A 25,016-nucleotide genomic window follows, 5' to 3' on the forward strand; every position below is an offset into this window, starting at 1 on the left:
GCCCTATCTACACCAGAGAAACACACCATGTTAAAAAAATGTGTGAACTGACATGCCTTAAAACTAGGACAGTGTGAAAACACAGTACTGCCCTGAGGTGTGACTGACAACAGCTGGGTTATTCTAAAATGTGCTGGCTCATGGTGGTAAGTCGTAAGGTGCATCCCATAGATAATCACCAGTTTATTTTTCACATCCAACATGCCTCTCTCCACACAGATATTGGTTATCAGACTTGTTTCAAATGAACTGCCCCAGTGTAAACAGGGTGTAAGGCATGTTTACAGCGCAGCATGTGAACACCTATGCTCTGGCCATTACTCTTCTAAACATCACTCACCCCTTCTGTACGCTCTTTGAAGGGAACAGCAACATTCAGGCTTTTTTTTGTTTGTGGTTTTTTTTTAATAAGATATCCATGGACGATGCAATATACTGAGGAGAAAAAAGTTCTCCTGTTTCCCAATTATGAACATTATTGATAAAGGCTTCTTGTCTGTGCTATTTTTATAGTAAGAGATACCATGTTACTGTGAGCCTTACATGTCCTGGGATATTCCTGAGTCAACGAATTTAAAACAATTTAGAAGTTCTCTCCATAAGTTAAAGACCTGTATTACCTGCAATACCAAATCTTTTTACTACACTTGTCATAGCAACTATTTATGGGGTTTAATAAATTAACGATAGTAAAGAGCACTTTGTGAAACAGAAAAGCTAGACCCTTTGCCATCACAAGGCGGACAGCCTTTCACCAGCAGACTCTGGCATCCCTCCGCCACACCTTCCCCCGCTCGGCTTCACCAATACAAAGCATTTGCCATGACAGTCTCAAGTGGGTCAGTCTGAACTTAGCCTAGAGTAAGCTGAGGCTACAAAACTGTTACTGAGCGTGATGCCGAGCAGATCAGTAGGTTGAAGAGAAAAAGCCCACGGACATGATTTACTTTAATGTCTTCCTGACATTAGGTTTCCTTGGTGTGCATCTTAGGCTTTACTACTTGCCTTTATTCTGCCAAGAACATGAAAATCATTGTCAGAATTTGTTATTAAAACCAGTGTGGGGTGTTGCTAGCAATCACTTGAGCATTTTATACACAGTGGGCTGTATCACTAGAAGGATCGCTCAAGAAAACGTAAGTGGGGCAAGAACTGGAAGGACGGAGGAAGAACAGTTGTCTGAAAACATCAGGTTGCACATCAGGAGACAAAAGATTTTTTCTACTGAGTATCTTCACTGTCTCCAAGAACAGCTTCCCACCACAAAATGCTCCCACTGCATACATAGTTCAGTCATCATGTTTGATGCAGCGAGGCAAAGCCCCATAGGGACATGGAATACCAATCCTTAGCACTGCACATTGCGCCTGGACAACATGAAGCTTCCAGAACAGCTGAGTATCTCACAGGCTCCATAGGGATGCTGTTGACGGAAGAAGGCAAGGACAATTTTGGGGGAAAGGAAGAAAAGAAAGTAGATACCAGGTCATTAATCAGTCTGGTGATACAGACTAGAGATAGATTCCAATTTCTGAGCAGTGTTTTGCCCATTAAATGCTACAGTTGCCTAACAAAAAAAAAAAAGCGAAATTGAAACCTACAAGAGAACACACCACTAAAAAATTTACTGCCATAGCCCACAGGGCTATGTTACTGGAAACTGTGTGGACTTTTCTTCATTGTGTGAAAGTCTGAAACACACCGTGACATTTTAAGCACAGTCACCCTATTTTAATGGCTGAAGAAAAACTGCATTGTTGATCTGGCAAGCACATGTACCAACACCACTAAAACTGAAGAAACACCAGGAGCAGGTTTTTTTCCCCTTAGATAATTAAAGGACATTTGCAACCTTACCTACAAATTTTAAAAAAAAAGGGGGGTGTGTGTTTGCTTAGGAAGAGAAATTCACCACATTTCACTGCATTCATTTCAATTAGCAGCAAGCATTTTTATCTATAATTTCATTTAGATGATGAGTTTGAGTCGCTAGTTACTTTTAAATTTCCTGTTAAATGTTGATTTAGAGCAACACAGAATAATAAAAACTCCTTCACTGGGATTTTCAGTTCTAAAATAGTACAAAGTCATTAACAGAATTGTTTGATTCTGGTAGGTTTGCATTGCCAAGCTTTCTTCGAAAGAACCATGTTCATTACCATGTTGCATGGAAAGAACCGAATGAGCAGGAAAGAATTAATATACTTACAGGACATGAAATTTGACTCATCTGGCAGCCAAAACCGTGTTCAAATTTTTGTATGGAATTTTTCTATTCATATTCTATACTGCTGCTTTATTGAGAGCAGATCTCTAGTTGTCAATGCAGGAAGCTTGCCTGTCAAGGGGATTTACTTGGAAATAGTTAAGTCATGTTATGATTCCTAGTGTCTTTTCCCAGTTTTTAAAAAAAAAGCACTGCTGGATGCAGCACAAGTTTTTCTGATTGCAGAAGCTACACCCTTATTTATCACATGATAGTCTCCCAACAGCAATGCATCCTGTCAGCATGATATTCCATGGCTATAAACTCATGCCTCATTCTATAGCTCACCATTTGCCTGTCGGAAAGAAGCAAACCGTATTGTAAGGTAAACCTTACATTCAGCCTCACTGTCTTTTTAAGCTATTCACAATGCAAACTGTGGCTTCACTCTTCAAACCTTATTCTTAAGCCTTGTTTAGAATCGTACTTGCAACTGCTTCCCCGTAAATAAAACACAGTAGCAAAACTCCTCTCCTCACTCTGCACTGCTCTGTAATTCTTCATATGCCACAGAATTTTCTAAAGCATCTTGAGTTATACTTCAGAGCATAAGGGTACTAGAACATGCCGATACATACAATACCTGTGCTTCTCAGAAATGCATTCATCGGTTGCTGTCAAAAGATTTTACATCAAGATGCCAAGATTTTCATCTTCACCACACATTAGCACCCACATTAGCAGAGCATTCTCTCCCATGCAGCACTCATAATCCAGAAATACCTCCTCTCCTCCAGCCTGCCAGGTAAATGAAGCATGTTTTCAAATATTTCCTTTCAGATGTCACAGCTATGGTCTCTTCTACTCTTAAGTTTTTCCACTGCCCTTTTCACCTCTCAGATTTCAGTTAATTACAGCTCTTTCTTATCTGGTCTCTAAGAAGTCTTCCTCTTCTCTAGGAGTAGCCTTTGGGATTCCTGATTCACACTGGTGCTGCATTGACTCTCCCTTGGTCTGGAGGGCTTAACCCTTCAGCTCTCCTCTTAGCAATGCATCAGCTGGGCCCCCCCCCCCCAAATAGATACTTGTAGCATCCAAAAGCCCAAGAATTGTTACTCCAGTAGAAAGAGTAAAGGTGATGTGTCTTGCAAGTACACATCATCTCCCTAAAAATAAAGGAGAGGTTGCAAAAAAGTGCTGGCAGAAACAAGTGGTTCCACACACATTATCTGCACTTCTCAAACACAGGTTTAAGGTGTGGGGTTTTTTGAGGAAATAAACACACAGCACAATCCAGTTTTCCCAAACCTGTTCAAACTTAAGATTTCTTATTTTCAACTGTAGTTTTCTTGTCAGTGATTTCAGTCTTCCTTACCTGCAGACAAACATTTAGCTCAATTACTGTCTGTACTGTTAAGGTCTAATTTGCAGCAAGTGCCCCAATTGATTCATGCTTTAGATAGGCAGTTGGGGCTTCTGTGCTCATTATATTTAAAACAGAAACCCTGAAGAAAGGTTAACAAAAGCCTGGTGCTAAGGTACAAGTTAGCATGTTACTGACTTAAAGGTTCATAACCAAACATTACAAAGCCAATATTACATAGTTTCAATACAAGCGGCAATAGGTAATCTAATACTTAAGGGTTGATCTTGCAAATCCAAGTCAACATTTTTAAAAACATTTTCAACAGAACATTTTGGAAAAAAAACCAAGTCCATGTCTACAAACTCCACAGTTCCCTTCTAAAGCAAACTTGCTAAGAGTTATTCATAATCTTTAAAAATGTCTGATTGCTGATTTACAACAATTGGTAGAATACATACTTATTAAAGAGAAGATTCTTAGTTGAATTTGGTCATTTTGCTGGAAAACCTCTCAAGTAATTTCCAACATTGAAATTTGTGAATGCTTATGCTGATATTTGTCAAGTTTGACACATCCTAGATGAAACTACAATACTGAATGACCCCTGATGAACTTTTTTTAAAATAAGGAAGCATAGGAAAAAAGCATGTCAAAGTGTTCACAGAAAGAAGCAAATACATTTTGCTAGCCCTGCAGTCAGAGCTTACTTACAGAACCTTACTCAAACTCAAAACAAGCAGTGCAGATCCCCACTCTGTGCATCAAAATTCTTGGAAGGATCATCTTTAGACAGGGAAGGACATTCATTTTTCATCCAACTTTTTTTCCAGTTTTCAGCCAACTTCTGTCCTACTACGCACAGAACTAAATTCGTAAGGCATCAAAACGTAAAAGCCAGAAAACTGATTCTTAAGTGCTGCCATTAAAGCAGCATCAGATGGAGTCTCCCAAAGTGACAATCTCAACATAAATGACCACCAGGGAATCTGTAGTTCACTGTATGCCAAGTTTTGAACTACAGACAAAAAATCCAGTTAAGACACTCCTTTCCTCATACAGCCCTCAAGCTCATTTCAGCTGAAGACTTACTTGCTTTCAAAGGAATGAAATGATTCACTAACTGCATTATTCTGCTTATAGATATTTATGCTAGTTTCAAGTCCTGCTAATCCAGTGTTAAATTTTATAGAACAAAATTGCAGGTTGACCTTTTCAGCTGATCAGGCTTACTGGCATTCACTTTCAAATTTCCAAATCCTCACCATTTTCTTAGGTGTACTAATAAAAATTTAAAAGCCTTATCTAAAAAAGAATGATGCATCTTGTGCACACACAAACACACCTTGTATGGTTACTTACATACATGATGTGTCAGACAGTTTTTCCAACTCACTTGAAGAAAAAAAAACACAAAACCAGAACACCCTACTGAGTGAATTCTTGACTTCAAAAATCACTGTCAAAACTCCCATTGATTTCATTGTGACTGGATTTTCAGTTGTGTGCCATGGTCAGAAAGATCCCCTTAATTTGCTCCCAGTAAGACACACCACAATCAGTTTAACTCTAAGGTTTTTTTCCCCACCCACACAGCTTCCATCCAGAATCTGTCCTAGATTTCATACTTAACTCCAGACAGATTTCAGTGTTTCTTTAAACACATTGGAGAAAATTCATGAACAATTCTGCATTTGTTTTGCCAATCCCTTCACACAGATAGGAAGCTCTTCATAAAATAGCAATCGGTACTTTCTCCTTTACAGCCGATCTGCAAAAACATTTGTTAGTGTACTTTTAATCCTAATAAGGTTTCAATACATACTTAGCTACTTTTGTTCTTACCACAAAACCCAAAACAGAAAAAACACCATGAAATCATATTGTATTGAAGGTTTTATTGATGGCTAAATTGCTGTTATTTAAATCAGGCATAGCACTTTAATTCTTATCTAACAGGACTTAAAAGAAACTGGCTGTTAAAGATTTACTTCTGTAAGCCTTTAAGTTGCCGAAGACATACTGTTCTGCACAATTTTAATGCTGCCAGCAAACGACAGCATTCTAGCTGCATAGCTTACATTGTATGCTTTAGTATACAGCAGTGATCTTAAAATTTATCACTTTTACCAGTTACACTTTCTTGAATTGCCACAAACAAAAAAACCATATTCTTACCTCTCTGCAATTATGTACAGTATAAAACAAAACTCAAGGTCTGTGGTAGAAATGTGTATGATTTGATCACATACAGAAGACAACATCAAATTTTATGAAATAAATGACTGTTTTCTGAGATTAGACTCCCATTCAAGATTACTTTAACTGACAACGTGACACTTTCCAGAAGCATGGAAAATACATCCAATGGGCCAAATCCTCCTATTTTGCTTCGCTTTATGACTTATATAGACAAATCTAACGTCGCTGTGTATCCCACACAATCAGATACATGTGGATCACCGTTCACTATCTAGGCTTACTTTGCACTACAGAAGCACTTACATGAAATCTGATAATCTTGATGCATCATAAATAATACTCATAGAAGCATACGTGGCGATATTCACATTATTGTCAAGTGGAAGAAAAAACTGCTGGAAAGGAAATGAACATGCAAATCAAATGTTAAAGAACACAATTAAAAAAAAAAAGTCACACTTAGAACTGGGACAGCATGCTATAGAGCCAGAAAGGAGAAGTATTTTTCCAAATAACAGTGTGTAGCCTTCAATTTACAACCCAAATCTTTACCCAGGGCATAAAAAGAATGCTGGGGCAACCACTGCCCCATGCTAGCAGATTCCTGCAGAAGTCCAGGGAAGAAACACAGGTTCTGCAGCAGACCTTCTGATCTCTCTTCAAAGTGATACACAGTGGGATAAACGTAGTTTTTGAAGTGACAGTACAGAGATGATGTACTAGAACTGTGAGCCAAAACCTCTAATTTCCCCTTCCTGATTCCAAATTTTCAAAAGAAATAGACACTTCTAAAAAACCACAACAAAACCAAACAGCCCACAACGATCCCACTGCTTTTCAAGTAAATTATTTCTCTCCGCTCTGCCTTCCTACAGAGGATTTCACTGTGAGCAAAAAAATTCTGTGTAACACCAATAATTCATGGATTTGTGGAATGAAGTATTAGCAGCAGTATAAAATACATGTAAGCCACAACCTGTATTTTTCCCTGTTATGTTAGTTAAAATGAAAACAGATGTAATGAAGATCTAGAAAAATCTGAATTATCATTCAAATAAAAGATGTTTAATCTAACTTGTAAATAACAAGCACTCCCCTTTTTTGTGAAGATGCTTCAGACAATAGCTGCCAATCAAAATTCAGTTATTTATGCAGCATGAACTCCCTGAAAACAACATTGTCAAACATTCAAATTATAAATACAAGACCTCCCGTGCATCGTAAGACAAGCTGAAAATCCTCATAATGTAAACAACACTTAGTTTTCTTAGCTTTTTGTAAGTTACACTGCAAGAAACTGTCCTTTCTCTAACCTAAATCCCAGATTTGAAAAATGTCAAGAGTGGCAGAGAATAGAAATAATTATTGAGCTGCTTGATATCAGCGCTGTGGCCACAGAATGATTCCCAGTGTCTACTCAGCATGAAACCTGCCACTACAGCTACTAACATCACTGGCAAAGTTGTCAACAACTGAATGGCTTGATGATTTAATGCTTTTCTCCCCCCATGAAGAAAAAGTGCTTTAGAGCAGTACTGACATCACAGATAAGCTCTAGCAAGGAGGCTTACGTGTACTGCTTGCTATGTGACTATCTGCAAACACAATGAAAGATCTTCCCCTTAGGAGTACAAATTATCTTTCAGTAATATTGTTTTATTTATTTTGAATCCCTTCATAAGATCATGGGGAGGCAGCAACATGTAAAATTAAGGCTGAGATGACTTAAGAGCTTTTCCTCTTACAAGCCGTTTTAAAAGTCTGCTGCCCTCGTGTCAAACATGCTTTGAATAACTGGAAGAAACAGGTGATTTACAAAGGAAGTCAACTGGTAACTCTGTAGTGACTGAACAATATGATTTGATAGTGGTCCTTGTTATAGAAGGTTCACTCTGAAACAAAATGAGCGAAGATGAGCAGTCGCACATGAAAGCTTTCCTAGGGAAAGAAACACTTCAAAAATCCATTCCATCCATTAACACAACACTGGCAATGCTCAGTGTCTGTGTTTACAAAGCAAGTTACACTATGATTTTATTGTCCTGTTTCTTTCTCTATTACTCTATAATTTAATATATTTATACTGTACCATTTCTGGTATATACTTAGAATATGTATAGTGAACAACACTCGTGTAAAATCTGTAAGTGTCACTCAAGAAATCCCCAGTAGATGGCTTCCATGCATAAACTTGCAATTAACTTCTGGAGTCAAGCAAGGATCTTTCAGAAAACCTGGCTCAAAGTATTTTTAGACTTAGACTCAATGGATTCATATAAAAAAGTAACCACCTGCACATCTATCGTTTTCATGAACTATACATGCTCTACAAAGAGAAAGTTAACAGCTGCAACTGGTTTGCTGGGACCACACCAAAAAACGACAAAAGGAAAGAGAAATACAATTTATTATAAAACATGTTGAAATAGCAATGACTTAGCTGACTTACTGCTCTGCTGTTCTAGGCAGAACAAAATGTGACTGAATGCTCTCAGGAAAGCCAAAACAAAACTACAGCATAAGTATGTTGCCGCACTAAAATCGCTTTCTCTTGATAATTTCTGGTTTCCAGCTGACAGGATGAGTTTCTTCAGTCTAAAGGGAAGAAAGAGAAATCTCGTAAGGATTATTTTTAACTTGAAATTAACTTGTAATTAGGGTTTAGTTGCAAATATTACTCACATTGTATATATACTCTATTTCATACGTAAGACTTTAATTACCTAATCTACTGCGCAAGTAATTTACTCATATGAAATTTTATACCATTCCACTCTCTGAAGTATGTTACTTGTTCTAGTGGTGGTTGTTGGGTTGGGTTTTTTTCTCCCACAACAAGGATAAAAATCAGGTTGCCAACGGCATTTCAGAAACACTGCAGTGATCAAAGCATAGGAACAGGAATTCCAGAGACAGTCCTTCCAGCGATATCTGTATCAGTATCGGCAGATGTCATAGTCCAGTTTGCCCAATGGCAAAATGGTAAAACTTTCCTTATTCCTTTATATCCAAGAGTTGCTCCGAGTCTAACTCAATGCAAAAATTCCAAGGTTTAAAAAAAAATATATCCTTACATCCTTTATATTGAAGACATATTCTGATAAACTATACAATAATCTACTGTCTTCTCCATTAGTAAACGGATTCAGATTTGAGATTAAGTTTTAAAATAAGCTATTTATTCTGAAGTATAAAAGCTGTCAAGGCAAATGACTAATCTAGATAATATACAGAAGTACAATAAATCTTTAAAATGTAATCTTTCTTCTAATTCCCATGTTTTAATCAATACAGCTACACACAGTTCCCTATTGGATTCAAAACGCAATGTACATTACTGTATTAGATTTCTCCACGCCTCATCACACAGGACTTCTGCAGAAGAGTTGACAGACCTGGGACTTGTACTATAGTACAGTGTAAGAAATCAGGAATGCAGAAACTAGCTACTGTCCTTTTAACTTCATTACATACACATTGCTTTCAAACTTCAAAAAAATGGATTACACAAGCCTGTGCACGTTCCTTGCTGATATGTGTTGTATTTGTTCAAAATGTTTTGATTTCATGAAAATACATTAAAAAGACACTTTGACATACCGCAGTATCATCTTCTTTGTATACTTTTATGGTTTTATCAGCTTCAGCAGTTAGCAATCTGCTTTCTGACTGATCAAAAACACAAGCAAATATTCCAGATTCACTGTCCAAAGAGCCTGGCTGCACAGCTGCGTGTACCCTCTGGAAATTGTATCCAGTTCTCCAGTCCCAAAGATGCATAGTACCATTATCAGCTAGAACAAACAAACAAACTTACTTAGTTATTTTAACCAGTTGATTTCTATTGGTTTTCTAAAACAGTATCATGAAAAACTAATTAATACACCAGGAATACATCAGCTATAACACTGATTTAGAATAGCTCAGTACACCCTACAAGTTTTATTATTTTCTACTGGATTTCTTCTTAGTTAAGGCCGATCTTGTTTAAGGCAGTTAATGGAAGCTTCCTCCGAATGTCATCCAATTTTGCATCAGATAACCCAGACAGAGATGACAGACTACATTACAAGGCAAGTGCAGCAAGTTGCTTTGCAGGGACTGTAAGTACTGGCATTCTGTGTATCAAGCTCCCTCTTCGGTAGCTCCACTAAAGCTGAACAGAGGCATCACCTTGTCAAAAAGATTACAGACATTAACGAGTCTGTAATGGGAAATCAGCTTAACGTTTGCAGATGTTCTATTTCAAGTAAAGTTTAAATCACTGCCAGTATTTCTGCTATTGGCATCAGCTACAGGGTATTCGCAGCAATCTGAACTCCATATTCAGAAGGATGCGCTCAATGTAATTTTTCAGGTACAAAACCCAGCAGGCTTCCAAAGCACTACCCAGCCAAATCAGATCTATTAAAAACTTCTCCACAGCTGCCAGCTAGAAAAGAAATCCAGATATTTCAAGAAAGGTGTTTCTACAGTAAAATACTCTAAGGTAACTTCAACTCATTTTAATTCAGCACCAACTTCTTTGAAGTTGCTGTAGATAGTACAAAGATGTAAAGAGGGGAAAACCAATATTCAAATTTTATTTTTTAAAAAAAGTCTCAAATAATATTACTAAAACGTGAGGGGGTTTTATGCAGAGAAGGAACAAGTTTTTCTAGAGCCTCAACTACCACTAACACAAAACAGTCCTACAAAGACTTCTGAAAAGTGTCTTCAAAATAATATAGAAATATGAGCCCAGTCCAGTATTTTGTCAAGTTCTTGTTCTCACTATGAATGTGCCCATTGTCAAAAGGAGCTTTATCCAAGTTTTAAAATCAAGGGCTCCCTTTATACATCCTTGAAAACATGACCAGGGTAAGCTGACAATATAAGTTATCTTCCAACTCCTGCTTAGCGCATTCCCACCTTGTTCCACATCCTTACCCTACAGGGCATGCTGTATCCAGTGGGACCAAGAGCACATGGGACCAAATGCACTTCAGTGTTCCAAAGCGTAACTTAACTTTTACTTTTTTTTTTTAATGCTCTGGTTACAAACATAGATATGTTTTTCATAAGTATCTGTTGCTGCAAATTCATGGATCTGTCTTAAACTGGTTTATCATGTAAAATGCTGTGAATTGAGTCCCATCCTTGTTTACAACTACCCAAAAGAATAGACAAGCAAAACCAAGAGGTGAAAACTCAGGCTCTGTAAATCATGTGGAGCAATACTGTCTAGCCTCCTAATTCACTTGCCTCTGGCTGCCAGAGCTCTCTCAGGACAATCTTGTAATTAAACAACTGGTTTAGGACCTCAGAGATTTGGGTTTAAGCTCCTGATTTGACTCTGTTTTCCCATGCAATCTTGGACCATTTCTCTAGAGCTCAGCTCTTGAGTTGTAAAATTAGCACTTCCTTTTTCCATACTGTTTACTTATTTCCTGTTTATAACAGCATCTACATTAAAAACACACTTACCATCTCCCTACTACGTATCACAATGACTTAATGGAAAGATCTGAATCCAGTTGGGATTTCTAAAAGGTACTTTCAAAAAAGCTTGTCACTAAAAAAGGCCTACATACATGCTTTGTCTTATCCAAACAAAACTCTCAGAAACATCACAGATTATAGTTCTAGTAACACATACTTCCAATAAAATATGTTTAATTATGGTGCTTGGGTAACTAATATGAAAAATGCTACCAAAAATTAATCATGATCAGATACAGTAAGCATTCAGGATTCTCCTCCCACCCCCACCACACAGACATGTGACTACAAACTAATAGCTCTAGGACTTTGGGGGCTCACAGGCCACTAGCAATACTCTAACATATCAGATGATTCTTAAATTCTTGAAGCTTTTGAGTGAAAGAATTAAATCCAGGTGTCACAACAGAAAAAAAAATCTTCCCATAGGCACTGGAGCCAAGTGGTTAGTTTCTTAATTTCAGGACACAAACATACAATGTCACTAAGTAAGCATGGGTTTGATTCACAGAGCCAAAGAAAATTTGGAGATTAGCTATCAATCTTTTAAACACAAAGATAACATCAGAAAAAGTGTGCAAGAAACTTTGAGACAACTGAACCAATGCACTTGTGCTGCATAAAAGAGTTCACATTTAAATGGTACAGCAAGCTTTAGCAAGGTGTTCCTATATCCTCTATCCATTCTCACAGCATCAGCACGTTACTAAGAGAAGCCAAAGAATCAGATGTCTCCCAGGCAGCTTCCAGTTCCCACACAACTCCTGAGGGGACACGAATGATGAAGAGATTCATAGAGGATGGACTCTGCAGCCTTGCGGCAGCAGCCGACTAATAGGAGGAAACCTCTTCCTTGCAGCACATCACAAGTCCTTTCAAGTGCATTTTTGTGCATGCAGTTCTGACACCCAAGACAGAAGTGGCCCTACTCACTATGAAATGACATTGTATGCTGTAGCAGGATTATAGGCCCAGATAAAGGAAAGCTCAGTGAACATCTTCGTCCAAGGACCTCCAGCCATACATACACAGAGCGAGAGAGGAAACAGGAACATATACTTCTCATTTTTACCTCCTGAGACCAGAACACCATCAGAATTTACAGCCAGCGTGTTGATAATAGCATTGTGACCAGAGAGGTTCTGAATGAAGTTTCCATCTGGGAACTTCCACTGCTTAATATTATCTGGAGAACCAGATGCAAACGTGTAACTGAAAGAAAATAAGCACAGTATATTAAAGTTCAAAATAGCTGTAGAAATGGCAAACATCCTTCATTGAAACTACTGTTAAAAGCTAGTTTCAAAGTTACTTAATACTAAAACTGCTTTTCTGACATTTTCACTTCACATAAAATGAAGCAATTTTATGAAAGTCATGAATTACCTATTTCTGTTTCCTTTCTTTTCCACAGACTAGCTAAATAGAAATCCTATGCCATATAGGATTTTTAATATGCAAACAAATATTAAATATGCACATTAATTTCTTGTCAGTTGTTATTCTGGCAATTTTTCAGGACATTATCAGCAAAGGTATCACAAAAAAAGCAAACCCCAAACAAAAAAACCCAGTATTAGCTAGTCTTCCAAAACTACACAGCCAAAGATAAAGCACTGCAAAAAAACTGAACTATAAAAGATAATTTGTTACTGAGTTACCCTGTAATAATCAATTCCCTCATTTTAACATATGCAAGCAGTTACAAAGGTTATTTAGGTGGCACATGCAAAAGACTGTAAGAATACTTTCAACCGTCAAAATGTCTAAGCAATTTGCTGACTACTTAATAGATCCTTGAATTAAAAAAAATAATAATAGTACAAAATACTGAAATATTACAATATAGAAATTGCAAAATATAAAAAAGTCTAGGCTGACAGTTGCTACTGCTTGATAAAAACACTTGAAGTTTATTTTCAAACAGGTATGACAGATGAAACAAACCAGATTTTTTTTTCAGCATATAAATAAAACTAGGACATTTCTCTACTATAGCTAACAAGCATATCACAAGATTTTTACAGTTTTTCAAGCACACAGATTGGATCAGAATTTATTCATATCAAAGATTCTGAATTTATGCACTAACAAAATTTAATTTTAAAATACTAAAAGTGCAGAAGTATTGCAGTTCTACGTGAATTCCTTTTCTACATTGTTTTCATGGGGATTTATCTGAACAAGCACCAGTTAATGCATCAAAATGTAGCATCTAAATTCAGAGCACTTCCATCAACACCTGCTTCAAAGATTAAATATTCACAAGAAATTTAAGGCCAGTTATATTGCAATGTCTTGTGCAGTGAACCACATTCAATAAAAATCCCTTAGTTTTTCACATTATTATGCCCCACCATTCTAAATCATCACTGACATTGGCTTTGCTGTCACACCCAACGTTCCAAACTGTGAAAGTGTAAAACAATGAGGAAGACTTACTGTCTTGGATGTAGCACTACTGCTCTTACAGATTTCTTGTGATTTGTTAAAGTAACACGAGTTTTTCCTGCCACTAAATCCCAGAGCCGTATGGTAGTATCATGACTGCCTACAATGAAAAGTAAATAAAAAACTAGTAGAAATCACCATATCAATTTATCACCATTAATTTAACAAGGCAACCAAAACTTAATATGCAATAGAGAAAAATATTATGCTTGTTATAAAAATATGATATTAACACCACCTCAGATGAGAAAGATGCTGTGTTGTAATAGTCTTTTTATACAGTTTGAAATTCAACGACTAAGTAGTTACGCAAAGGGAAAGATGATGCACTTTGTATTTAACCATGGTACTGGACTCTTCTTAACTGAACTAGGAGAACTGTGAAATAGCACAGAAAATGCAAGTCTCAATACATATTAAACAAAAACCGTAAACACCAGCAACAAAGGCAGTGCAGAAAAACATTCAAACAATGCATAGCTACATTTGCTTAAACATACCAGTAATACTATGAAATAACCATTGCATGGCCCATTTTAAGTAGAAAACTAGTAAGTGAAATTGAGTAAGTTAACAAAATTATCATCATGAACCTCACAATTACTGAAAAAATACATTAATGATTAGGTTTTTCAATTACTTGTGAAGCCATGCCCGCTATACCTGTAATAATTTGTGGTTCTGCAGCTTGGCACTTCACTGTTGCTACCGCATTTGTGTGTCCTGAGAGTGTGTGCACACTGGCTTTCGTCCTTACATCCCAAATCTATGAATTCAAAGTCAGTCAGTCAGTCAGGGGTCAGTAACAGGTGCATATTCAACTTATTTTAGGCACTATTATTGTTTATAATTTATACATTTAGGCTGTATTTTTCATCCAACAATTCACCACACAACTGCCTCAGCTGGCAAATTTCAAGGGGAGCAAAGAGCCTGGCACTGAATTTCCAGACAAACAAGTAACAAATTCACCATAAGAACCATACCATCTTCTAAATACTAAGTGATCCTATATATACACTATGTAGTCTACCTACTAAATTAAGAAATAAAACATCCTGAATTGATGCATTTTTGTGTATTTGCGATTCAGTTTTATCAACAATGGAAGACAAAGCTAACATAAATGATCTTAGGATTTTCATTTTGATTCATGTTAACATTTGGTAAGTATTCACTTTTACAAATGGAAGACATTGAAACAGAATGACATATTAAGATGTTAAAAGGTAACAATGCTATACTTACTCGCGCTGTTGAATCTCTGCTGCACGTTACCAGTACATCTATTGTTGGATGCAAGTCTAAACCATAGACAGCACTTAGATGACCATGGTAATGCCTGATAACCTAGATGAACGAAACACACACACACTAAACTGGATATTTGAAAGAACATTCAAAATGCTTTTTATATTTGCCACTATCAATGAATTCAAATAAAAGAAATGACAACTTACCTTATTGTATTCAAGATCCCAGCATTTCACTTGTTTATCTTCTCCACAAGAGAAGAGGTATGGACTTCTTGCACTTACTATCACCCCTCGTACAGTACTGATGTGTCCCGTCAAAGACAATTTCAATTTGCCACTAGCGAGGTCCCAAATCTGCACCAAAATAGGTATTTTGAGGTAGACAGGTAAAAGCTACACAGTGATAGTCTGGGTAAAGAGCCCAGAGAAAATGCAGCAGGATCAGTTACAAGTTTAAAATTACAATAACAAACATTTGATCTCCGGCTCTTGCCATGTAGTAAGTGAAATCTCAAAAAGTATCAACAAATCCTTTATGACTAGGCAATAAAATAATACAGGTAGTAAAAACGTTCCGCAGTTCATTATTCTGCAAGCACTAACCAAGAATTTGTTTCCAAGGGCTGAAGACTTTTTTTTAAATAAAAAGAGAACACAAAAAACACCAAGGCCCCACAAACTATGTCAGTGATTTCTTCAAACCTCTTACCTTTATGGTTCTGTCAGCAGAGCCAGTTACAAACCACTGATTTCCTGGTTCTACTGCAATACATCTCACCCAGCCCAGGTGACCACTGATAACCTTTAGAAAAAACAAACATTTTTCTAAAACTGAAATAATACACATACATCTGTTAATATAATTTTCATTCTCCAACACTGTAACAATATGTTAGTATTCAGCAAGAAATGCATAGTTCCCAAGAAATCATATGTGAAATTAGCTCTGAAAAGGGCTTGATTTCTACTTTAGCTAAACGAAGAGACTACTGGAAATTTACATGTCATACACCAGACTTGGGGAACTTGCAATACAGAAAGACCCTGCTCCTATAAGCAACTTTTTCAAACCCTTCTGAAGTCTGTAACAATGTGGCTCAACTCTTGAGGCTTTGCAGAGAAAGACTGTATTCAGGCACAAGTTCCTTATGCTGCTGTATAATGCTTATACAAAAATAAAGAGCAATTATATAAAATCTGGGCTATTAAATCCCATTGCCATATAATAAATAAAACACCACCACCTCCTTTTCCCCAGATAAGGGGTAATATGAGTTATGTCAGAAACTTTCTGATAACAAAACACTGCAGACTGATCTCACAAGAAAAGCTCTACCAATACACAACTTGCATGCAGCAGTCTTTCTGTTTCTCTAATCTCTCTGAAGTCAGATAACCAAAATCAAAACCTGTATTTGGTTTCACTTGATGTCATATGACACATGCCGTACCACAGCTCATTTCAAAAGATCTAAAAAGCACAAAAGTCCTTAGGCAGAAATACTCTGGAAAGCTAAAGTGGATTCTTCTGACCAGATGAGACCACAGCCACACAGATTTTAGATAGTGGTCTGTTTCTTCCTAGTCTAGGAACAGAAACAGGCATTTCCATAGGTGAAATCAATGAAATAATTAGAACTATTTTAAGTCCCCATCTGTCATAAATTACTTCAAGCTTAGGAAGACCAGTTAAAATGCAGATGTTAAGCAACAGATGAAACCCACATTTGCTGTTCCAGCTATGCTTCCATTTCCAAATTGCTAGAGAAAGTTTTGTCCTGTCGAGCAAGGATATTGACAGCAAACCTCCACTAAAACTGTTTAAATGTAGAATTAGTGCAGTGACTTAAATGATATTTACAGTCTCTCTCCAAAAAGAAAGTGCTCCTAACAAGTACACATTTTTCATTTGTTTACCTTAAAACTCTCAGAAGTTCATTCTGGTGCCATTTTATTCAAATGGCATTTGCCTTAATTTTTATAGAGCACATTCCAATACTGCTTTATTTAGAAAACCTATGTATTCCTCTGAGGTCAAGAGTTTCTTTGAAAAATTACTTTTTGAGGTTAGCCTTAATACCTACACATAGTGCTAGGTTTAGATTCAACAGTGTTAAAACAATACACTTCTGATACTAGAGCATGAGATTTTTAAATATCAAGGAAGGGTGAATATTATCTTAGGAATGTTAGGCTTTCTCAGACAAAGTATGAAGTTGCTTAAATTTCAAAGTAAGAATCAGCTCCTTAGAAAAAAAACCAACATACACATTCAAACAGTTGCCACCTGAAAAGTTAAGAGATACATATGCTTTCAACAGATATATATGCTTAAGAGACTTTCCCCTTCAACTTAGCTACCTTGCCATACTCATCACCAAAACGTTTAAAGATGACATGAGATTTTGTAGGAATGGCTATTGTTATTCCCAAGAAAATTAAAAGGTAAGTTAGACTAATTCAAAAACAAGACTAGAAGTTGAGCAATCTAAACTGCAGACATAATTTCCAATTAAAAGTATTCAGCTGTTTTTCCCCATTTTCATCGCAAGCAAAAGAAGTCTGGCTGATTCAGATCCTGACTGCCTTTAAGTGTTTTTGGAGACAATTTCATTACATTAATGTTGCTAGATGTTGCTTTAACACATTACTAGTTTCAATTTTTGCACCTTGTCTTTAGGTTCCTCTACCAAAGAATCTGACTAGAAAGGAAAAAACCAAACTCTGTAACAGATTTATCATAATACAGCTGCACCTATGTAAACAAAAGTGTAAAATTAATAATATTCACAAAATAATTCACTAAGTAGAAAGAAAAATATGTGTAATCTAATCTCTGCTATTTAAGGGGCGAGTGTTGCAATCACTTTTCATTTGATTTCATTTTTGAGAATGAGAAGAAAAATTATGCTTTGAAGTCTTTATAAAACATAAAATATTCATTTACTTTTACATGCACATTCACGCAATACATTTGTAACTTACTCTGTACAGTTTCCAAGGTGGATGCCACTGAGGTTTGGGCATGGTTGGAGCCTTCTTTGCCATTAACGCAGAATTTTTGTTTCCACCAGCTTCCACCATAGCCTGTAAATTAAAAGGAAGGTTACTCTTACGCTTTGTAACTTACCTCACTGTTTAAAATCTAAAGCCTCTTCGCTCTGACATCGCAACACAGATTAAATTTAGCCAAGCAACACACAACACACAAATTAATCCTGAAGCAATGTGAACACTACCACATTAGATGTGCAACAAACTCACCACAGACACCCCAGGAGGCTGCGAACGCTCAGATATTCCAGCATGTCTGTAAATATCACCCACACCAGCAGCTGTCCGATTTGCATCCAACCTACATTGAATGAAAATAGTTGATGAACTGGAATCAACTTTCTTTACCAAGTGATACGGTGTCACAGGGCTGCATCCAGTCAAATATTGCACATCTCCAAGGATGGAGACTCCACAACCTCTCTGAGCAACCTGTTCCAGTGCTGACCATTTCAAGGTAAAAGACGCCCACAAACAAAGCCTCACTTTTTTTTCTTTTCTATCTAAAGAGAATTTCCCTTGTTCCAAGTTCTGCCCATTGCCTCACATGACGTCCAAGGGGAAAAAAAAAAAAAAAAGCATACAGAAAAATTATGCCTGGCCACACTAAAAGTAGTTTCTTTAAACATTTTATAAAACATTCAGAATACACAAAAGTAGCTCTTATCCTGACTTCTGTGTTCTGCCTTGAAATTCCCATATATAACAGAAGTGTTAAGGAAGTAACAAAGCAGTACCTGGACTGAGAAGCAGGAAGTGCTACAGCTAAGGACTGTGCTGCAGATTCACTAGGCATCCTCTGGACCTTAGTATCTGCTGTCAGAGCCACACCTTGGAAAAAAAATAACACAGCAAAAGCAAAGACAACTCTTTAAAAAAAATAATCCAGAAAAGTTTGTTATACAGACACACATATATACATACATCTGCGAACAAGGGCTTGTCACGCCCCTGTAATATTAAATCCCACCATTCAACGACACTGTTCTTCACATGCAAGTCAAATGATCACAATTTTTATTGTGGCCCAAATCCTTTCCAGCTTGATTCTACTACACATGTAGGTACACAATTTCTAGAGTAGAAAACAGTAGGATTCTGTCATTGGAAACTAAAAAAGTAGAAGCAGCATCCATCTTCCTACCCAGCTTCAACTACTATGGAAATCAAAACATTGCAGCAATAAACATGATCTTGAGAAGCATTTGCTAACTTAGGTCCTTTAGTGCTGTTCATTATGCCATGCCTATGTGGCGGTTGGCATCGTGCAGTGGTGTCTGAACTACAAAAGGTTCAGTCCTACTGAAGTGAGAATTTCAGACTACAACTTACGATTTATAACCTCATCCTAAGAACAGCAGATCACTTTTTTTTAATTTAAAAACTCTTTGTTTTTATTTTTTAAATAAGTTTTGGTACAGACCAGTGAATTTCTCCTATTTCTCTATTTCTTTTCCTAACCAAAGTTCTGGCAAAAACAGTATTTGGGACAGATGCTCAGGTTAAAACAAGAAACAACAAAATAAATCTAATTTTTTAACCCTGACATATCTTGATTCTATTACAGGAACACTGAACTTGATGAAACCTCTGTTTTGTCAGCAGAAGCCCTGACCCCGCAGCTAGAGGCAACTATGCACATTTTTTTAATGGCTAAGGGTCCACTGAAGACTCATATTTGCTATCTCAGAAATCACACCACAACAGATTTTTCACTATACTTGTAATAAACTTAAGCACTAACAGTAAAAGATCAGCAGCTAAGACTGAACTGCCACAAGAACAGAGCAGGACTGATCAATACCAGTGACAATTAGTAATGGCCAATGTAACAACACAGAAATGTAGCCCTTCCAAGCACGGACAAAACAAAATGACACTAAAATTATTAGACCCTAATGTCTCTTTCTCAGAACAAGGTAGTAATACCTATAGCTTTCTGCTCTGGTGATGAAAAGCAGGATACATCCCCTCTTGTAATTCAATTTCCTTCAAGCTAGACACCCCCTACATTTGTTCACAACAAAATTCTAAGAGCAGCTCCTGCCACAACACTGGAAGCAGCAGAGACCTGTGGGTCCCTGCAAGTTCTCCAAGAGGCACAATATCAGAGAGGAGATTTCTAGAACATTTTTGTGATGATGTTACCACAGGCAATGAAATCTCACGTAAATTAAATACCATCTCACAGCAAGCTCACATCCACTGAGGCGTAGTGAGAAGACACTGCATCTGCACCTAAACACTCCTCCTACCTCCTATCCCAGAACACTCATCAGCCACCAAACTCTGTGCCTCAGTACTATGAAAGACCTGAATGGTATTTCCCACTACTATCAGGTATAGATTCACAGCAACAGGAAGACTGCTCCTGCTAGGATGGAGGATGCCTTCTTCTTACAGGAAGCAAAAAAACCCTAGAAAACACTCACAGAATTTTACTTACCAGGCCCAGGTGGGTATGGATGTGTACCAGTTATCATATACTCAAGTTCTTGTCCTAAAGAACAAAATGTTGTATTAATAATTACACTCTATACTGTACTGTAAATTATGTGCTTAAACAGGAAATAAACAGAGCAGGTCATATACATAGCAGAAGCCACCAGCCACCACTTCTAAAGCATTGCACTCAGGCATTTCTTATTTTCATTAATTTGTTCTGGTTATCTCAGTTTTCTAAAACTCAACAGTAAAAAAACATTTTTAAAACGGTGAGGCTACCTCTTACCAAGAGGGCCTCTCGAGAAAAATCCCCATACTGACTTCTGAAGTAAGTATAACAGAAAAGGATCCATGTACACAAATAGCACGCATGTCTGAAAGGTAAGCTAGTCATAACAACTGACTGTTTTACCAGGAAAGGAAAAGGTTCTTTTCTTAGAAGAATTTAATTATCTCTCAACATCTTTCACTTTCAGAATACTTCCAGATAAAATAATATGAGAAAAAAAAAATCTCAACCAAAATAAGGCAACATTTGGCACTCTTTAGAAGAGATGTTTCCATATGGGATCTACCTAACACGTCCACATTTTATATATAACCAAATATAGACTGAAAAAACCATGCAGATTTAAAACAAAGATTTTCTGGTTTAATAACTGCACAGCAAAAGCAAGTCTGAAAAAATTCTATGAAACAAAATTAAAAACTTAACAGAAGAACTTGTCCTCGACCATCATGAACTTGTAAAAACGAGAAATACATCACTCATCTCTTTCTAGCACTTAAGTATAGCGCATATTCATGTTATCATACAAATTACTCTTTCAACTAATGAATTACTGTAAAAATTCCACAGCATGCTATCACTACTTTGTTAAAACCAACTTCCTCCTCGTTTTGAATCACTTACCTCCTATGGACCTAAGCCAGAAAAAATACCAAACAATCAAAAAAATGTATTTTGATTTCCATATTTATGTCCAGTAGATCGAGAATGGACTGCACTCTTCAGATTCTACACCAGTGAGACTGTTCCAAAAAAAAAGTAAGGACAAATATACCTCTAAGAGCAAACTAACCTTGATTTCCAGAATACTGTTTGTGTCCATAGGGATCCCCAGTGTTTGGGCCTCCTTTCTCTCTCAAGTTTTCCTTAAGAGTAGGCATGTGTAACACTGAGCCATACTCTGTACGCAGCTTGACTGCCATCTTTACTTTGTGACTGTTGGAAGACATAACCATAGTCCTGATTAGGTTTTGAAATATTCTAAAGGATTTTTTATATCACATACTTTACAACTCTAATATTTTTCTTACCTGAAGACTATCCTGTTAACTCTATAGAAACATCTGAACTTTTGCCTTGGATGGAGCAATCACTAACATAGTTTAAAACTTTACTGAGTGCAGTACTTACCTTTCTTCATCTAACGGGATAGGCTTGGCATTATCAGCTACAAACATATCATGGGTTCTTTTCAGAGATCTGAACACAAGTGTGTGCACAGAATGCTTCTGCACTTCCTAAAATAAAGAAAAGAATATTTAAATACATTTGGACATAATGAAAAATTGAAAACTGAAACATAAATTTAACTAAGCTGCAATTTCAGACTTCAGTACTGTTAGATGACATAGCGCTATTTAGTTAACAGAAAACACCACTCTTCTTGAAAACTAAAACAATGTTATGTGTTAATTGTTCTAATGCAATATTTACTCAAAATAACACTCCCTTTCTTGGAAACTGCCAGGACTTTGAAAAGCAAGACAAAAACTTTGATCAAACTTTCTGCACTGGCATCTACATGACAAATCCATGAGCGTGCAAGCTTTTTCCCCTCAACCTTTCCAGTTCTGTTTTTCTATGTAGACAATAAAGTAACCAATTCTGAAAACACTCCTGTAAACTTTACTTCACTACCACCATAAAAAGAGCAAGGGCAATCATCAGCTTCTGTGCACAGTGCCACTTTACATAAGCACAGCACAGTTTGGGATCAAACTTGACAAAACTGGTCTTCCTTTTATAATTTCTGTTTGTTACTATAAGCAAAAACACACTTAAAATCCCATTCAGGAACTAAAAAGCAAAATTAAAAACCTATTAACTTATATAGAATATTTGCTTATAAACAGCACAATTTATTTTGTTATTACTATCTTCCTCCCAACAGACAAAAAAGAAATCATTAGAAAGCTGACCCTCCTTGCTTACGGACAAAGCCAAAACTCTCCGCATGACTGTACATCTCTTTTGGCACTGGGTATCACTCAACTGCCCAGCCTTCAAGATTCATTACACAGATGCTTTCCCTGTTAAGCCCTCTAAGCTCAGTTTTCCTGCCCTGGAAATTGTTTCTCTGCTCACTGACCCATTTTGCAGTGGCTGTCACCCTCTTAACTCTGCAGCACCTACACAAAGGTTTTTGCCCTGGCTCAGCGAGCTCCTGCAAGGTCCAGGTATTAAGTGAAAAAAAAACCCAACCAACATTTGGAGTTGAGTTAGGAATTTCATACATCTGAAGAAAGAGATAAAAATTACAGCAGCTAATTACTGCTGAATAGTAATTAGCAGCTGTTGAAATCACCACAATGGTAGTAGTTAACACAGTGGCTCCCCAATAGGCAAGAAGCATCTACAAGTATTTTTTGACAGATGCTCTTCTGCAAAAAAACACTAATAACGTTGCATGGGGCAGCAGCCTTTGCATCTTCTTACATACTCCTGCCAACACCACCTGCTTTTCGACATGCATTATATTCACCCCACGGGCTATAAAACAGGCGGCCTTCTGCCCAGCTTCACTTCTAAGCCCTCACCAAAAAAGCGGCCTTTTCACCGCCTAGCTGACAAAGCCAGTAAGCCACCGGAGGCTGGGCAGCACAGCATCACTTCCCCAGAGCCCAGCACCAATTCTGCACCCGGTAATCGGTCTGGCAAAGCAACGCGGCTCCCTGCTCCTGCCCCGGACCCACGGAGTGCCACAACCCGCACCACGGCCACCCGAGGCAGAGCCCGCAGCCCTCACCCCGCCGAGAAACGCCCCTCTCGCCTCCTGCGGGCCATTCCCTGCCCCCGAGGCGGAGCGGGGGGGGAGGACTAGGAAGATCTATCCCCACAGCGGCGCTTTCGCACCGAGGGGGATGCCAGGGTGGGGACGCGGCCCGGCGACCCACACACGCCTCCCCCCCGCCCGGCCCGGCCCCATACCGCCCCGCTGCCCCAGCCGCGCTCTCCAGTCTCTCCCAGGGCGCCCCAGCAGCGGGGCTGGGAGGCCGCGAGGGGCCCAGCGGCGGGGCGTGCCGACCTCCCCCCCTCCCGGCCCTCACCTCCACCATGGCGCCGGCCAACCCCACCGCCACGGCGCTGCCCCGGCCGCTATGGAGCCGCTTCCGGCGCCTGCCCCGCGCCGCACCGGCAGTGACGCATGGCGGGAGCGCGCAAGGGGCGGGCAGTGAAGGCGGATGGGGCGGGGCTTACCCCCCCCCCCCCCCCCGCCAGCGGCGGCGGGTGGTTCGATCCCCGCCGGCGCCGTCCGAGCTTGCGGCGGGGGGTGGGACCCCGCGGCGGGCGAGTCCGTGGGAGGGCTGCAGTGCCGGGCAGCGGCCGGGAGAGCGCAATGTTCAGCTGTGCGAAAGGCGCCCGGTGTTCCACCGCACCTGGCGCGGAGCGGTGAGGGGCGGGCGCGGTGCGTGCAGTGGCTCCCCGCGCTGAGGGGCGCAACGTGCGCTGCGCGACCTGACTGCAGAAATCCTCGGCCTCCGCAGCGACAGCTGCCAAGTGGTGCATTCTCTGCGAGTTGCCAGGGATAAAGCCTGTTCGGGGAGCCACACAAAGCGTCTGTGGGCAAGAAAATAGTCCCAGGCCTGAAACACCACCTCTGAACGGAAGAAAGGGGCGTGATGTGAGTGCAGGATGCTGGCTAGCCCTCATGGTCGGGCTTTTGGAAAAAGGATCTTTAGTTGTAGTCCGCAGGACCTCCTTTTGATGGAGACACATGTGAAGGAGCCAGCAAGCCCTGCCCCGGTGCCAGGGCGTGCCTTGTGACTGAGAAGAGCATGTAGGGCCTTTCCAAACGCATCCCAACACACCAGCTGATCCGTCGCTTGCCTCAGTAAGCTGAATAACCAGATGCAAACATACAAACCGCTTCCCTGCCGTGCCTGCTCTCCCCTCCTTGCCAAAGGCAGCACCTGGCTGGCACATGAGCTGCAGCCTCACAGCCACCTCACCCCATCACCCATGCCGTGCCCACCCCCCTCCCCACCACAGAACAGGCTGCAAGCTGGTTTGGGCTAAAAGTTACCCAGCACAACATCAATCACTTCAAACCCATACTCTTTTATTTGCCACAGGATAGCATTAGCCTGGGATTATTTCTGGCATGTAAATTGCCTGCATGGTGTAATGGCCATCCCTTTTCTGGAGCTGATGCATCCTTCCTGGTGGCTGCACTGGCTGAACCATACCTAGTTATTTAAGATGTGGTGGTAACCAGGACTGCATTTTGCCACTATCCAAACTAGCCGGCTGCAACAAGGCTTTTACCAT

The 25,016-nt window shown here is 38.9% G+C and overlaps 1 protein-coding gene across 1 annotated transcript; it reads right to left on the reverse strand.

The window, feature by feature from the left end:
- Positions 1-8,160: 8,160 nt before the first annotated feature.
- Positions 8,161-23,902, reverse strand: PLRG1 (pleiotropic regulator 1). The gene is made up of 15 exons (XM_040600641.1): positions 23,795-23,902; positions 21,879-21,985; positions 21,541-21,683; positions 20,460-20,513; positions 18,751-18,844; positions 18,224-18,314; positions 17,945-18,046; positions 15,669-15,761; positions 15,164-15,313; positions 14,952-15,053; positions 14,367-14,469; positions 13,695-13,803; positions 12,325-12,464; positions 9,372-9,565; positions 8,161-8,366 (listed from the first exon to the last, which is right to left on the reverse strand). Exons 1-15 carry the CDS (start codon positions 23,801-23,803, stop codon positions 8,307-8,309), a joined length of 1,551 nt encoding a protein of 516 aa, XP_040456575.1. The 5' UTR covers positions 23,804-23,902; the 3' UTR covers positions 8,161-8,306.
- Between the last annotated feature and the right edge of the window lie 1,114 nt (positions 23,903-25,016).

The sequence above is a fragment of the Falco naumanni genome, chromosome 1 (genome assembly GCF_017639655.2).
Source record: "Falco naumanni isolate bFalNau1 chromosome 1, bFalNau1.pat, whole genome shotgun sequence".
NCBI lineage: Eukaryota > Metazoa > Chordata > Aves > Falconiformes > Falconidae > Falco > Falco naumanni.